Below are 17406 nucleotides of genomic sequence, written 5' to 3'. Positions count from 1 at the left end.
GACCTCGAGAAAAGGGTACACGTTACAATCGAGGGCGCGTTATATTCGAGTAAATACGGTAACCGCTTTGCAAAATAAAAATTATTCGGGACACTATAAGCAAACGAAATTTACAGAAGTGGGCCACTGCGTGACGTAAATGGAGATGCCAATGGTAGACGCAAAACACGCGGCGGCTCCTCCGCTGACGGATCCACATCGTCGCTCAATAGTGACTCTAGCGTCAACTATCCTTGATACAGTGGTGCCTTGCGTTTCTTTGCCGCAGAGCCGCTGGGCGGTGGGCGTGCCGCCTCTCAGAGCCGCGTACGCATCGCCGGCGCTCAGCTCGCCTCTCAGTGCTTGCATCCGTGCATCGTCCCTTCATCGTCGCCCCCCCGCATGCCGCAACAACCGGGGTCCCCACTCACTGAGTCGAGTTTCGTAAAAGTGCATGAGAAGAGAGAGCAGGTGTGTACAATGCGTCGTCTGCTAGTTTGGTTTCAGTTTCCGCGACATGAATGCCGCAGGGCGGCTCACATGTCGCAAAGAGCTTGTTTTTGTTGTTTTTGGGCTTTATTAAAGTACATTTAGTTTTTTCCTTAGTCTTAGAGCTCAATAAAAACAACTTTTATAAATAATTATGAGGTAAGAACATTCACACGTATTATTCCGTGCTCAGGAACAAACTATTGGTGGACCTGGCCAATCGGGAAGCCAGCTCCGTTAAAGTCATCTGCCACGCACGTTTAGCACCACTCTGCGCCCACCATCGATACAACCATTCCGCACCTTGTCAAATGAAAATATGATGCACCATTCTTTTGCAGTTTTGTCTTTGTTCCCCAAATCCCCCAAACCACAGAAAAGGCAGGGAGCGCAAAAAAAAGCAGAAACATAATTATATTGTTGGAGGGGCCCTTTAAGCAAAAAAAAAAAAAAAAGCAGAGGGATTGCATTTGCAAAGCTTTCACAAAACATAATGCAGCATGCATGGCCAAGATGGCAGCACATTTAGCTCTTGGGCAGAGGCCCAATATTGGGCACCGGTAGTTCTTTTTATCCTCTGGTTGTCTGGAATGTCCCAGTTAAATATAACCATGAAAGCTTGTTTTTTCTATTCTAGGAAATGTTCTTGGCTGTCGAATGTGTGTAAAAGGAAGCACATGGTGGCTGCAGGCAGATAGTCTTGGGTTATGGTAAGGTCTTACCAGTCACGCTGACATCGACACCGCCAACGCTAGTCGCCACCAATTTTATTTTGTTTGTGAGCACAAGTTCATTTATTAAATATTTAGTTGTCTAATACTTCAACCTTATTATTCCTGTTAGTTTTCCAAGTGAACCTCAATAAATTTATGGTTTTCCAAATAGTTTAAATTTAAAAAAGACTTGAACAAGGACAGCACATCACTCAACTCATTGTTTTTAAGACATTTACCAACTCTATCAACTTTCTACATTATTACATTATTTGTTGAAAGTTGACCCCTTTTCATTCTAATATATTTTGACACTCTATGCACTTACTTGCAAGGGCCATCATCTTTGCAGGTGTCACAGGCAGCTTTCCTTTCGCGCCCTCTTTCAGAAAGCGCCGGCTCGGCTCTCCGGTCACGCTGCGAGCACAGAGCTCAGCAGTAGAGTAGATCGTCCGGGAAAGGTCCTTTATGAAGCGTTGTTCCGGTAGCTTCGATACCAAATCATCAAGCTTAAGCTTGGCGACTTTTAGTCCACTGCCAAGGTGAACCTGCATTTAATAAGAATTTCCTTGTGAACACTATAATCTACTAATCTGGAAAACATTCCATCTAGTAGACTACCACAGTTTGGCAAAACAGTGAGTCTTAGTCACATTATCAAACCCAACGTTGAACTTCATAATGATACTGCCATATAACAAGATCATGTGCCGTTGCGGGTTAAGTGCACACGCCATTTTATTGTCACGAGTTTGCTTGGCCCTAAGTTTTAAAGAAAAGAGCCGGAACAAAGTTTTCCCGATATTCAAATAATGACAATAACTGACCCGCCTGCATGTTTATGTTTAAGAAATACAATGAATGCAAATAAATTCCAGGAGTATTAAGGGCACTGAAATTCTTTTTTCAAGGGTATTAGGTCTTCAAGGGGCTGTGCAAACTCTACGTGGATGTTGACAGCACTGTGGTGGTGTGCGGTGCTCCAACAAACGAAGACTTCGTGGTGTTGGTAGGTAGCAAAGAACCCACCGTGGACGCCGAGAATGAGAAAATCAATGAGGAAGAAGCCTTACACTACTTTTGAATGGGAAACCAGAGTCCTTAATAATGCTTTTGGATCTTGAAACTTCCACCGAAGTTTGATACAGGAACAGAAGCTCCTGTCAAAAGTAAGGACAAACCACCTTGCTATCCTCCGTTTGCTTGACAATTTCTTGCATACGAGAATACTTTAAACATACCTTCACTAAAATGCCAAGCTTTAAGAGAGGAACCAGCGGTGTTGACGCGGAGATGCCTCTTTGAAGGTGTAATTGTGGACGTTTACGTATACTCACAAAAAAACCTGTGACCGAGAAAAAAAAAAAAAAGCAAGCGGACTGTTTTTTAGGGTGCTACTTGCCTATTTGGATCTAAGAACAGCAAGCTCACTGAAAATCTACTGCACAATTTCAAACTTCATTACGGGACTCGAGCGGCAGCTCTCGTGCTGAAAGACTGTGTTCAGGTCGGCCGTGCTGCGCGTATTCTGCTCGCGTGTCTTCTTGCTCTTCCTCTGGACTGCAGGTTTACCCATATGCTTTAACAAATGCAGCAGTTACGAATGAAAATGCCACTCATGCCTGGTCATGCAGTGCGCGACTACGCACACACGACCCGCAAACTCACGCTTATCTTCGCGCAAAGTATCCAGTGCGCGACTACGCACACGCAACCCACAATTTCACACTTGCCTTTGCGCAAAGTACTTGAATCGGCAGCATGATGCTCATTCTTCGTGACTGCGCTTAAAATTAAGGTCTCAGATAATCCAGTATCGTTTAAAGGGACACTGACACCCCCCAAAAAATATTTTTCATTTTTTGCCAGGCGCTTCATTATGGTGTCGGAGGACTACCCAATTAATATTTTGCAACAGAGTAGCGTATTTTTTTAATAAAGCCAAAAGACGCAACTGCTCGAAACCGAAACCGAAACCCGACGGAGGTCGGAGAAGTGGAGAGAAGAGAGTGGAGCGGCGGAAGTCACGTGGCTACACCCGACCGTGTTTTTTTTTTTTTTTTTTTGTCTCTCTCCTTCTTGTAGCAGACGACATGCGGCGTACGGGAACTGTTCGCCGTGGGATTCTTTTGCAGTTATGTATGTTCCGCTCGTTGTTCTGTACTCCAAGATGAGTTGTTTTGTACATTGAGGAGTTGGAGATGAGTAGTGAGTGCCCGTGGTGAATTTTAATCGGCTCCGAAAAGAATACACCCAAGATGTTGCGTGAAGAGCTGGCTCACATGTCCTGCGTCCGAAACAGAAGTGGCATTGTGCGACAGAGTTTCCGAAAGATCAACGGGATCAGGACCCATGGCTGGCTACATTTCCTGTAGACCATTTACGGGCACCTCGGAAAGCGGACGCTACCTGATTTATATGCTCCTTGCATTTTGTGGAAAGTGATTAAATTGAGTTCGCAGGTGTCAAAAAAGAAATCCCATACCATTTAATTCAGCGACGTGTCGTCCACAACATTTGTTTCTTTTTTTTTTTTTGTTTCTTCAGTAATAATTATAAAAAAAAAAAAAAGAAATGTAAACATCAGAAAATATTATAAAAAAAAGTTTCACGGGGAATCGAACCCGGTCCTACCGCGTGTGAAGCGGACGTCTTACCCACTGAGCTACTGGGGCACGTCGATACTAGGGGATCTCTTTCCTTAGTAACAATTCAGCCGATAAACTGTAAGTTGGAAAGTTTGCTGCCGATTTTTCTCTAGCAAAAGCACTCCAGGGTCGAAGTCGGGATGCACCACGCATTGGCGACATTCTCACCTAGTAAAGAAATCGTACGCGTGCATATTCAACTCGAAGTAGACACGTCGCGCTTGACGTTTGCGCGAGCGATGTCTTCAGCCACAAGAAGGGAGTGACGGCTCGGAGACGTCTTCGTGCAAATCGGCTTCGTGGTCGGGCGTGTCGTACGGCATGAATACCAATTCTTTTGAACAGTCCTAAATTTCTCTTTTAAAGGCGAACAAAATTCGCCGGTACCGCGAACGACAGTTCTGAAATAGAGGTCCCACGCCCGTCGTCCGCTGCCATCGCCGTCCCCGCGAGTCCCACGATACGCGAAACGACGCACGCACAGAATGCTTCCGGTTGTCTGTGGAACTTTTTTTTCAATCAACGTATTTGCAGGTTTTTAGAAGCCACAAAAAATGGGTTTCATATTTTTTTCTATTTTTAGTATTGAGTGTGTCCCTTCAGTGACCCACGACTTTGATTAAATTTGGTGGTCGCATCGATACCTTAGAAAACGGCCCGTGACCGCGGAAAAGAGAGTGAGCGAGACTCGAACCGGCCAGTTCTTGATCGGCTGTTTTCGGGCGGAAAGAAACCGAATTTCGAGCCGCAAATTCTGTTCTGGGTAGTTGAGCTCTCATATGTCACGTACAACTAAAAACCTCGGCGAGCATAAATACCCTGTCAGTGTCCCTTTAAACTCTGGCATTCTAACCTCGCATTTGAAAGCTGCAAATCTGTTGACATGCCGAAAAAAAAAAAAAAGAATGGCTGTGAAGCTTACTGGCAGTTTCTGTTCCAGTCGATTTAGAGACGCTGTCACCTAATATGTTAAAACTTTCTAATCATGGAGCCCGATTTTGGTCAGTGGTGAGAGCACGATCTCAGCCGGATCGGGGTTCGTCTGCTACAAAAGAGGCGCGGTTCGTCTGCCACGAGGTGTCATTTGCTGACGGAACAGAGACGCCACTTGCTAGCAGATACTAGCTAGCAGGTGGTGAGATTATAGAGGAGATCGAAAACAAGGTTAAATTGGAAACCTCCGCTATTTCCTGAAGGACGCAATCGACAACCTGTGCATCGTTTAGAAATTTGGATACGTCCTCCTGTCGTACGTATCCCAACATCCACCCGAGAATAATTAAGAATTTGAAATGAACACCTACCTGGCATACGAGAGCTTTCATAATCCTAAGTAGGTCAGAAGTCCTCACCTATTTACGGAAGAGGAAAGCTCTCGCATGCGAGGTAGGTGCTTGTTTCTAATTCTTATTTATTCACCAGCAGATGTCAGGTTATGTACGACAGGAGAACGAATGGAATTCGCATTTCAAAATGAAGCACAGGTCATCAACTGCGCCCTTCAGGAAATAGTAGATGTTCTCAGTTTAACTTTTTTTTCCCGACCTCTCCACCCGCCCGTGGGACATAATTAGTACCATACGGCCCACAATGGCGTCGATGCCTCATAGCAGACAAACCACACTTTTCCCTTGCGTTACCGGACGACGTGTCTGCTAACAGTATTTTAGCATCCCTCAGCGCGAGCAGACTCTGACTTTTCTCCCACCCATGACAAAAATCAGTCCCCTGGGCCGGTTTGCTCATCTTGCAGCTGTGGCCAAGAGGGATTTTTATGTCACGTGACCAGCTCCTTGGGGACATGGAACTATGTAGCACCCTATGCCCCTGCCTAATGGTACAGAAATGCGTGTCGCTTCGAGCACAAAAGTTTGACTTTGCTCGCAGAAACTGACCGCAGAGGCTTGCAATTCAAGTCTAATTAACCACACCCTTAAACTTTAAAAGCGGCAGGTAAAGTTACAGCCGGAAAAGGTCAATATGCACCAAAATAAAAGATAAATCACGCAAGACAAAAGCAGTGGTGTTATACATATACGTCTGCGCCAGCTGCGCAAGTTCTGCCGTCTTGCGTGGCGGACTGGTAACGGTGTTGAGTCTTGTCATCGCTGCGTGAAAGTTTTGGGTTCAAATCGCGCCAACACTAAACACCTTTTTTTTTTTTTCAGATTTATATTTTACGCATGTCTTGCTTTTTTTACCACTTGCACGACTGTGCCACAGACTTTTTATTGTTTGAATCACCTGTTAAATCGACAAGCCTGAAGAAAAAAAAAGATCAAGCTAAGTTACTGCGCTGATAACATGGTTTCATGTTTGTTAAAAGGAAGCCAAGGTAATGGTATCAGCATGACTTTCATAATGGCATTAGCATGACTTTCATACAAACTGGGTCGAAACAAACGTTGTTTCCCCAGCAACTACAATTCTATCTGTTTTTTCAATATTCAAGGTGCTTGCTACGACTCATTCAATAACAGAAGGCGCATATTTGGCCCTAACAGACACTGCAGTTGTGTAAACTCAAAAATTGAAACATCCACAAAAAAAAAAAAAAATCTAGCAGCTGTAGTTGCAATGAGAAAGTTGTAAAACCCAGATAAAAGATTAAACGTTTACTTGCGTGAAATGCGATAAAAGTTTCTACATTTTGCTGTGACAACAGTTTTGTAATATTATGTACATATATATATTTTGTAATATTATTTTATTGTAATAATAAAAATAACAATATAATAAAATTAAGTACTAAAATAATAATAACAATAACATTTTGTAATGCTAACTTATAAAAGATAAGTTGAGCAAGAAAGAAAAACTTAGACACAGCAAGCACAATTTTTAAAAAAGGATCACAGTTAAAAAGTAAGACACGCGTAAAATATAATTTATAACCTAGAAGTCCTATCATGCCACAATTCGAAGCCTTCCACGCCAAGTCCCGTCTCTGCTTTTGTATAGCGTGATTTATCTATCATTTTGGCTCATCTTGGTGTTCCCCGGCCGTAACTTTACCTGCCACTCCTAAAGTGCAAGGGTGCTTTTAATTAGACTCGAATTGCAAGCCTCTGCGGTCAGTTTCTGCATGCGAAATCCAACTTTAGTGCTTGAAGTGACACGGATTTTCGCGCCATCAGGCAGGGGCGCTAGGTACTTCCATGTCCCCGTGGAGCTGGTATTGCGACATAAAAATTCCTCTTAACCGCAACCGCAAGATGAGCGAACCGGCCGTGGGGCTTGATTGTGGGCTCCGGGGGGCCAACCACTGCGTTTACTGAATGCCCATCTGCTGTCCAGTTATGCTGAACTGTCTACGCTAGCGCCACTGCACAGTCACGCTTTGCAGCACACGAAGCGCTCCCATAGTGTTACGGGGAAGTTCCATGACTAGGAAAGTAACGAAGGACTCTAGTAAATATGGCCGTAAATATGACCATAAATATGGCCGCCGCTGCCGCAATGTGTCCTGGGAGCTGCAGTCTTTTTGCACATGCCACAAGCCAGCTGCAAGCCTAGCCTACGCGAGCAAAGCACGAGCTGTCTGGTGTACTGCCATCAGCATCCAGTGAACTACAGTTATGGTGGCGTGATGCATGCGCCAACGATTAGTGAGCTCAGTCTATTAAGTTGTGCGACACGCAGGCGACGATTAGGGCCAAAAATTGGTCAACATTCCCTGGATTATACATGAAGCCTATTTCAGTCGTCAAACAAAGTTCCTAAATCGTCTTCATTGTTCCTTCAAAGCAATTTTGGTCACTTACCATTCCATCTCCTTCGATCAGCACTGGTGGTGCAGGGCCTGCACATGGTAGAGCGGGCTCTGGCAGCAGGAATCCTGCAAGCAAGGTAGTATCTTTGCTTAGATTCGAAATCCTTATCAATTTGGATACTATAATGAGTGATAAGGCGCAGCCGAGCTGGTTTAGCATAGTTGTAAACCCGAGACTGGGGATACGGACAAGGGACAAAACACAGAACGAGCTGGTTTACAATCATGATTTAAGACAACCCTTAGACAGGGGACACAAAAAGGGGACAGAACACGACGAAGTCTCACAAGAAACTTGATCGTGTTCTGTCCCCTTTCTGTGCCCCCTGTCTCAGGGTTGTCTTAAATATTCGATACCATACGCTGTTGCCACAGAAGAAAAATAGTAACAGCTTTGCCTCCAGCATAACCTTTCTATCTTTAGTAACACTTCAGCAAACACTCAGCCGCATACGACGGAAGGAAACGATCAGGTGCTGAAGGCGAAGCTTGTACTTTTCTTATGTTGCACCAAAATAGACACAGTATGTCAGCACTATTATCTTGACTTGCACTCAGGTGTAGAGCTTATTTCATCAGAAATATTTGGGACAAGGAGATGGTTTGCTCCCAAGAATGGCTCTTGAAATCCACTAAAATGATTAACAGACTAAACTCTGTTTCAGCCAAGGAGGATAGAAGGGTAGGAGAGGGCATGACGTCGGCTGCGTAGCCTCCACAAGCCATGCTCCCTTGACGCCTCGCCTCTTTCTCATTTTCCTCCTTACTCTCCTCACTTACCATGCCAAAGTTGCCACATCACGTGACCATAGCTAGCCTTCGTCAAGCTATGGGGTACTAGAATACATGACAGTCTAGCCTTCGATCTGATAAAACCTACCGGACGGAGCGCGCGCAAGCCAGCAAGGAGTCCTACAATCAACCATCCATCTCCCAGGTGACATGTCACGCGCACCAATCGCCAGAGAGATCTGCGGTCACGCTGGGCACAAAATCGTTTAAACTGTTTATGACTAGGCTTCACACATATTGCAATGTGCCCCCTCCTAGTATTTATAACCTCCTTGGTTTCAGCGAACTTGGCAAGTGAAAAAGATGGGCCCCAATTAGAATGTATGAGTGTAGAACATGACAATGCACAGTCAAAGTGCACTTTTCCTTGTGGATAGTTGACACATCTGCTGCGTTGCTCCAAATGAATCGCAAAATACTTTTGCCTTTTGCTAACCTGCGCTGAAAAGAAGTATATTACAGGCAGAAATTTACCCAAACGTGATACACGCTGTCCCTTTCCTAATCTTCAACCCCAAGAAAATTGCTCACACTAAGTAAAAATGGTAAACCTCCCTGCCCTTACACAACATCCACCGGTGCAGCTTGTGACACAACCTGCGCCTCCCTCCCTTTCCACATCAGAGAATGGTAAGGAGGGTGCAACCAGGTTTTTGAAGAACCTTGGTTTTGGTTTTGTATTGTGTAGTAGGTGTCAGCTAGTGCATATTAAAAGTTTCAGACTATAAAACCAAATATCGAGCACGTTGCAATAGAAATAAATTCAAACTATTCTCTACGAAGGAAACACCCTGGTCCACCGGTAAAAGTTGACTAATGAAAATGCTACATTTTGCAAAGATTGCAAACATCATTTTACCTTTTTAGGCTCGTTTCAAATTATACTTCGAGAGAAACACATTTTCCGCAGTGTGGGCAACAGTACTGTAATCATCGTATTGAAAACAGTAAAATACATTTTCTTTGCACCTTCTTGTATCCGCTTAGCATGCTTCCTAGAGCAAACGCTTCCAATGACCGTCATCAATGTCGCTAATCGGGATGGCATCGTACAATATGGCCCCCATGTCTGCTGTCCATTCCGGTCTCTCGAGCTTGCGGGGCGACAGATTTGATAGTTCCATGGCACAATGGTGCGACAAAAGACTCGCCATTGAGAAACAAGGTTTGGGCTACGATGCACAGACACATTCAAGAAATTTCCTACGGGTCGGCCAGTCAGGGGCGCGGGAAACCTTCACTTGCTGTTTGTTGATGGGCACCCTTTGTCATTCTGGCTGCCATTTTGAATTGCTGTTTTAACACAAAAATATGGTGCGCATGATCACAACTCTGGCATTTTTAGGATCCTTACAGCCCGTAAAGTTAATTACCACCGTAAACAAACTGTATCAGAAATCTGCTTTCTGCCCCTTTTGAGCATTTCTGTACTTGCCCGGTTGCTGGTCAGCTGACGGTAAAGGAGCTCGGCCCAGTGAAGGTTGGTCGGTAGACTTTTCCGCTCCGGAAAGGTTTCCTGAAAACAAATAATACCGTGAAGTATCTCACCAGCGTGTCAATCTGCTACCACAGACGTGCCGGTGTGTGGTTTATAACGCCCATCTACATGCACCCATCCAGACTTGTGACAGTGGCCGAGTAGACGAAGGCATTGATTTTTAACTGCACTGACCGGCACTGGCACAGGTTCGAATTTCACCAGGGGTCAGCTTGTTTTTCCAAAAGAGCCCATGGTTGGTGAACACACAGTTTCAAGGCGAGTTTCGCAATAGATGTCAAGTAAATTGTGAACACGTTTTGAGCACATTTCAAGATAGGTTTCGAGTAGGTTTTGACATAGGATTGGCGAAAAGGAAGAAGTGCCATAAGCAAACTCTTACTTTAAAGGGCCCCTCCAATAATTTTCTTATTGGTCTGAAACTTGTGCTAAGTGACAACAAACAACGCAATAACAAAAAAAAAAAGCTTTCCAAAATAAAATTTAGTTGGGAAGTTATAAGCAAATAAAATTTACAAAAGCAGACCACTCTGACGTAAATGGAGCTGCCAATGGTACGCGCGATATATGCTGTCACCCCTCCACAGCCAGATCCACATCGTTGCTGTGTAGTGACTCTAGCGTCGGCTATCCTTGGTACAGTGTTGCCTTGGACTGGGGTTACGCAGGTGCACAACATTCCTTCGCCGTTAAGCCGCTGGCGTGTCAAATAGAATGGCTGCCTCTCCAAAGCCGCGCAAACATCGCCGGCGCTCAGCTCGCCTCTCCGTGCTTGCATTCGTGCATCGTCCCTCCGTTACCCAGGTCGCCCCCTGCACGCCACGGGGGTGACTGGGGTCCCCACTCATCTAGCCGAGTTTCGTGAAAGCGCACGAAAAGAGAGAGCATGTTAGCATTTTATTGTATTTTATTTTATTGTAAGTACAATGTGTCGTCTAAAAGTTTGGTTTCAGTTTCCGCGACAGGGATGCCACGGGGCGGCACAGATCACAAAAAACTTGCTTTTGTTGTTTCTTCTTTTCCTGCTTTATTAAACTACATATAGTTCTTAAAAATTTAACTCTCATAAATAATTATGAGGTAAGAACAGTCACTTATTATTCCGTGCTCAGAAAGATACTTTTGGTGGACCTGGCCAATCAGGAAGCCAGTTCTTTTAACGTCACCCGCCACGCGCATTTAGCACCCTGCGGCGCCACCATCTATCAACTGTTCTGCGCCTTGTCAAATTAAAATATGATGCACCATTCCTTTTTGCAGTCCTGTCTTTGTTGCCTGAATCTCCCGAACCACCACAGGCAGGGAGCGCATTTTTAGGATCCTTACAGACCGTAGAGTTAATCACCACCGTAAACAAACTGTATCAGAAATCTGCTTTCTGCCCCTTTTGAGCATTTCTGTACTTGCCTGGTTGCTGGTCAGCTGACGGAAAAGGAGCTCGGCCCAGTGAAGGTTCGTCAGTAGACTTTTCCGCTCCGGAAAGGTTTCCTGAAAAGAAATAATACCGTGGAGTATCTCACCAGCGTGTCAATGTGCTACCACAGACGTGCTGGTGTGTGGTTTATAACGCCCATCTACATACACCCTACCAGACTTGTGACAGTGGCCGAGTAGATGAAGGCATTGATTTTTAACTGCACTGACCGGCACTGGCACAGTTCGAATTTCACCAGGTGCCAGCTTCTTTTTCCAAAAGAGCCCATGGTTGGTGAACACACAGTTTCAAGGCGAGTTTCGCAATAGGTGTCAAGTAAACTCTGAACAGGTTTTGAGCACATTTCAACATAGGTTTCGAGTAGGTTTTGGTATAGAACTAGCGAAAAGGAAGAAGTGCCATAAGCAAACTCTTACTTTAAAGGGCCCCTCCGATCATTTTCTGACTGGTCTGAAACTTGTGCTTAGTGACAACAAGCAACGCAATAACAAAAAAAAAAAAAAAAAACATTTTCCAAAATAAAATTTAATTGGGAAGTTATAAGCAAATAAAATTTACAAAAGCAGACCACTCTGACGTAAATGGAGCTGCCAATGGTACGCGCGATACATGCTGTCACCCCTCCACAGCCAGATCCACATCGTAGCTGTATAGTGACTCTAGCGTCGGCTAGCCTTGGTACAGTGTTGCCTTGGACTGGGTTTACGCAGGTGCACAACATTCCTTCGCCGTTAAGCCGCTGGCGTGTCAAATAGAATGGCCGCCTCTCGAAAGCCGCGCACACATCACCGGCGCTCAGCTCGCCTCTCCGTGCTTGCCTTCGTGCATCGTCCCTCCGTCACCCAGGTCGCCCCCTGCACGCCGCGGGGGTGACTGGGGTCCCCACTCATCTAGCCGAGTTTCGTGAAAGCGCACGAAAAGAGAGAGCATGTAAGCATTTTATTGTATTTTATTTTATTGTAAGTACAATGTGTCGTCTAAAAGTTTGGTTTCAGTTTCCGCGACACGGATGCCGCGGGACGGCGCACATCACAAAACACTTGCTGTTGTTGTTTCTTCTTTTCGTGCTTTATTAAACTATATTTAGTTCTTAAAATTTTAACTCTCAGAGCTCAATAAAAATAACTTTTATAAATAATTATGATGTAAGAACAGTCACTTATTATTCCGCACTCAGAAAGAAACTTTTGGTGGACCTGGCCAATCAGGAAGCCAGTTCTTTTAACGTACCCGCCACGCGCATTTAGCATCCTGCTGCGCCACCATCTATCAACTGTTCTGCGCCTTGTCAAATTAAAATATGATGCACCATCCCTTTTTGCGGTCTTGTCTTTGTTGTCCGAATTTCCCGAACCACCAAAGGCAGGGAGCGCAAAAAAAAAGAAGCAGAAGCAGAAGTATCGTTGGAGGAGCCCTTTAAAACTGCTTAGATCCTAATTCAACTGCCATCAACAAACTTCAAGGTTACTGTTGATTTAGAAAATTCAATCTTTGGGTCACTTGCACATGCAATTGAAGGCCCGTTCAGACAGTTGCGTTCGGAGCGACCACTACGCTTACGAACGAACGCAACCGGTTGGAACAACAAGTTACCATAGCAACGAAGTGCGAAACGGTCGTTTTGTTCGTGTTCGTTTGCAACGTAAGGAGTTGAGCCGGGCTGAACTTTCTCGTTACGTTCGGGAACGACTGCAACGATGGACCAATCAGAGGTCAAGGAGAGCTTGGTCGCGCGCGTTGCATGCCGGTCTCCTTCTATCTGCGAACATGGCATCGGTGGTGACCGTCGATGAGGACGGCGTGGTGGAAAATTACGGTTGTATTGCAGACTATACTCTGTTCACCCTAAGCTGACATTGCAGCAGAAGATACGTGCTGGATGGACCAAATTCAGAGCCAGCTGTGCGGGATGTCACCGCACTCTCTGGCGCGATGACAACGCACGTTGATGTTGCATGTTGCTGGCTCCGATTGGTACATCCAGTGCATACCTTCCACTGCACTGTCAGCTTAAGGGTAAATCGAGTATATGGCACCTCAACTCGGTCATGCCAGCATTTTGTACTTGCTCTCGTTTTTCTTTGTGAATAAATCAGTCTTCTTCCTTTGCCAGTAAGTGATGGGCAGTTATGGTCCACGTCAGGCAGCAAACATATGAGCTCTTCCTCTAGATGACAAGTTTCTATTTACTACAGTGACTACATGAGGGTTGCCTTCTGTCAAATGGCACCGTGTATTCATCTGCCTAGCGCAGCATTTGGGCTTGCAGAAATTTGCAGGTATTTTCGAGAGTATCAGAATTAAAATCGGATTTACTTTTCTCAGTTTTTGGGAAGGATAATCTTACTGTCTGTTATTACATTTGACAGTCATTTAACAGGTAAAAGCTCAACACAAACTTAAAACTTGCCTGTGTACGAGGTTGATGGCACTGGACTTTTGGGGACCTCCTCTACTAGACGACTTGGCGAGTCTTCTAAACAAAATTTGATGCACGGATAAGCATGATCAAAAGATGAAATAAATTTGTACACTAGAATCTTACCGAGCAGTTCAATGCCTTCAAAAGACGGTGGTTCAGCCAACAGATGCTCCTCGCTTGAAGTACCAGGCCTCCTCCATTGCGGTTCTGAGGCAGCTTCTGAAAAACCAAGTAGAAATTGAACGGCAATGCAGGTTATAATAGCTCCTTTTTTTTAAAAGACTCAGTTCGTAATAAGAAAGAGAAGCATGCACACCAATTTTCATTGCAAGGGCCAAACCCAGCCTCCGGCTGTGAGCCTGTTCCTCGGCAAGCTCTTTCTGAAGTCTTTTTATTTTGCCCTCTTTCTCCTGGAGGAGATGTCGAAGGATCCTATCCTCTTGAGGTGCTGCCCTCGTCTCCTGGGTCTGGGTAAAAATACATTGCCACTGTTGGAATATCATAACTTCAGAATGCAAAAGTATTTAGGTGTCTGATAATTCTGCACCTTTTGCTTTTTCTTAAAATCTGCAGCGATGTCATCAAGCCTCGACCGCTTGCCAATCTCCTTCCGGTTCTTTTTTTCCTTTCGTCCAAGGTCTTGGACATGCTAAATGAAAACAGTAGAAATATCAAATATTTACTCAAGCAGTGTCATACTCACAAGATAAGTAAGCTAGTAAGCTTTGCATGCACAAATTACTACGGAACAACCTCCACTACCAGTGAAAGCGACTGGAAAAATGGGCATGAGAAGTAATTTCAGTTCCTTATTTTATCGGGATACTCGCCGAGAAGCAGCTAGGCCTAACCCGGGAAAAAAATAGAGTTGCTATTTTTATGATTTTTGCTACAGTATGGACTGGTTCTGCGCTATGATTTTTACTGCGTGCCTGCCCCAAAAAACATTTCGCGGTGCGCATGGACAGAAAAAAGTGAAATAGAGATGTCTCTTGTATCCTCTTCTACCTCTGTATTTAACACTTTCCTCTCCAAAGTTCTGCTGGCCCTATCCTGGCACAATAGATATTTTCGAAACAGTATTTATTTGCCCTTCCCGGTCGCGTTTGCATTTAGTCCATGTGTGTGGTGCTCAACCATTTTTTTTAAGGTCACAAAATGTTCTTGGTATCCTTTGGAGATGGCATCTTTGTTAGGTCTTTAAGAGCATTTACAGAGCAAAACTATTATTCTTGCCTTTCTTGCAGGCTGCTTCTGCGTTGCACTACCATCCAAAATCCTAGGAATCGGGTACCGCTTCAGTTGCATCTTCTTCAAAAGATCATCAAGACTCTCTGTAAAAAAAACAAAAAAACAACAACAAAAAAACACGTTTAAATAGCACCCTCCTTTTAGTGACATGAGTATAATAGGTTCTACACACATACTGATCGAAAGGAAAGCAGTTAAGAGTTACTGCCCCAGTCTCTTCCTGCCCAAACTGGTCTTTGCTATGTGATCACGCCTGAATTTTGAAAAAGAAAAAAAAAAGAAAGAAGAAGAAAAAAAAAAAAAAGAAAAGAAGAGAAGAAAGAAAGCAGGAGAAGGAAAAAAAAAACTGCCTTATGGCTTGAAACTAGCTTTCGCACTCGCATGATGTTTTTAACCCACAAAAGCATGGAAGGTTATTTTAACCCCTAATAAATTACTTACCGCCCAGAAGGATAACGTTGGCGTTGTAGAAGTCCTCATCTTCGCCTTCGCCAGAATCTGAAACCCAGTAGGCCTCGTACAGCCGGGTCGCGTCGAAGTCGGCAGCATCGCGAGGCGTGAATTTCTTTACCAGGGAAGTGGGCAAAATCAAATGCACACCATCAGTGAACTTAACATAGGCATGCATTTCGCATGGATCTATTGCGAGATACCAGAGCCGTATACGCGTGATACCAACGTTGCGTGGCAACAAAACTCCAAAACACGCCAGAGAACAACAAAAACCACGTGTGTTTCAGTTCACTTTACCCACGTGAGTACGACGCAGTGTTGCCAGACGGAGAAAAAAAAAGTCAGCAGATTGATCCCCAAAAAATAAATTTGCACAAGAATCAGTAGATTTTACGAAATCTGTTTTTCGCCGTGTTGCTATTTCCATTAAACCACACTTCGAAGAAATAGTAGAGTAACAAATAACGTGGTAATATAAAAAAAAAAAAAAAAAAAGATTAGTGAGTAATTCTTTATGGAGGATAAAATAAAATGGCACCGTGAATATATATATTTTTTTTTTTTTAGCATTGAGTAGTTTTGCGATTTCGAGGATTAATCTTTTTAAATTCAAGACTGAGCTACTGTTGGGATCAACAGATGGAGGCGACAGTGCGACATCCACCTGATCCACCTGTCGTTATTATTGAAACGAAACCAAAACAAGACGTTCCGGCAAGTGCGCTCGTACTTGTCCAAGGGAAGAAGTCCTCTGCGGGGTTAGCATCTTTCCTTACTTTGGCTGTGGAAGGTTTTTGACGCACCGCTGTCGGCGCGGAGCACTGTTGAGACTATGCGTCGTCTGCTACGGGCTTATTTCTTTTTCGCCTGACACAAAGTTTGCGTTCAAATGACCTTTCCTGTTGTTTTTTTTCCAGCTCGAAGTGGGTGACTCTTATTCCTGGTCGACGCGGAGATGGTTCGAAACCAGTGCGTTGTTTGGTGATACTGCCGGGACGCGCCTGGCTCAGACGGCGACCACAAACTTATTATTCTTTTTTTTTTTTTTTTTTTTTCTTTTTTTTTTTTTACATAGCGAATATTAGGTCTGTTCGATTCGCCTGAACTGGCTGAACTAGTTCAGCAGTGCAGGAACTGGTGCATTCGATTCAACCGGAAGTTGCACGGCCGTTGCACTGGCGCGTTCGATTCATCCCAGTTCTGAACGAGTTCAGACCCAGTTCCTCAAAATCTTGCACCGGCTCCAGAGTCAGTTCAGCGTCCGTGCAGAAGCAGACGACAAGAGCAGACGGCGATAGCAGACGACACTCCTCGTCCGTCTCTGCTCGCGGTGCCATTTTTCGCAGCTCTTGCTCAAATGTCTGCGATGTTTAACAATAACGCCGATACGGGCGTTGCATTTCATCTCATTTATGATAATAACGTACCCGCGGTGGACGCGGAATTGATACCATAACTGGGGGTAGGAATTTGATTGATTATGATATTCTGAAAGCGTTTTAGGCACCTGCTCGTGTAGGTTTGGCTCCCTGTGGTAAGTGTTGAAATACTGGCTCCCGTAAATTTTTTTTTTTTTAATGCTATGTGGGGATCCACAGTGTTGATATTCTTCCTTAGCAACACGGGAAAGGTAGTGCACTCTTGATAGGCCCCGCCTTCAGTTGCTCTTGGATGCATTCTGACGACCCCGATACATTGCATAGGTCTGGAATTTAGTATATTGGCCCTCGCATGCAGCTGAGCATAATACCGCATGCTTTGTCCGCTGATATCTGGACGCCCACTAACGGGCCTGGGAAAAACGGCGCCGAGAATCAGCATTGGCTTGGTAGTTCCATGCAGGTCTTTCTTGAGAATCAGCATAAACGCTTCAGCTTGACGCCAAAGTTACGGTTGATAACTGTATTGGCCAAAACGCTATCGTCAGGCCCTCGTCTTCGAGGTGACCGCTATC

The 17406-nt window shown here is 44.6% G+C and overlaps 1 protein-coding gene across 1 annotated transcript; it reads right to left on the bottom strand.

The window, feature by feature from the left end:
- Positions 1 to 1096: 1096 nt before the first annotated feature.
- Positions 1097 to 15863, bottom strand: LOC115313186. Its single transcript, XM_040218043.1, has 11 exons — positions 15441 to 15863; positions 14985 to 15082; positions 14296 to 14397; positions 14065 to 14215; positions 13872 to 13967; positions 13737 to 13802; positions 11299 to 11379; positions 9829 to 9909; positions 7594 to 7667; positions 1510 to 1729; positions 1097 to 1152 (listed from the first exon to the last, which is right to left on the bottom strand). Exons 1-11 carry the CDS (start codon positions 15625 to 15627, stop codon positions 1097 to 1099), a joined length of 1212 nt encoding a protein of 403 aa, XP_040073977.1. The 5' UTR covers positions 15628 to 15863.
- Positions 15864 to 17406: the final 1543 nt, after the last annotated feature.

This window comes from Ixodes scapularis, unplaced genomic scaffold (genome assembly GCF_016920785.2).
Source record: "Ixodes scapularis isolate PalLabHiFi unplaced genomic scaffold, ASM1692078v2 PGA_scaffold2__306_contigs__length_199485367, whole genome shotgun sequence".
NCBI classification, from domain to species: domain Eukaryota; kingdom Metazoa; phylum Arthropoda; class Arachnida; order Ixodida; family Ixodidae; genus Ixodes; species Ixodes scapularis.
The sequence above is the reverse complement of the archived record's forward strand: the minus strand, read 5'-3'. Positions and strand labels throughout refer to the sequence as shown.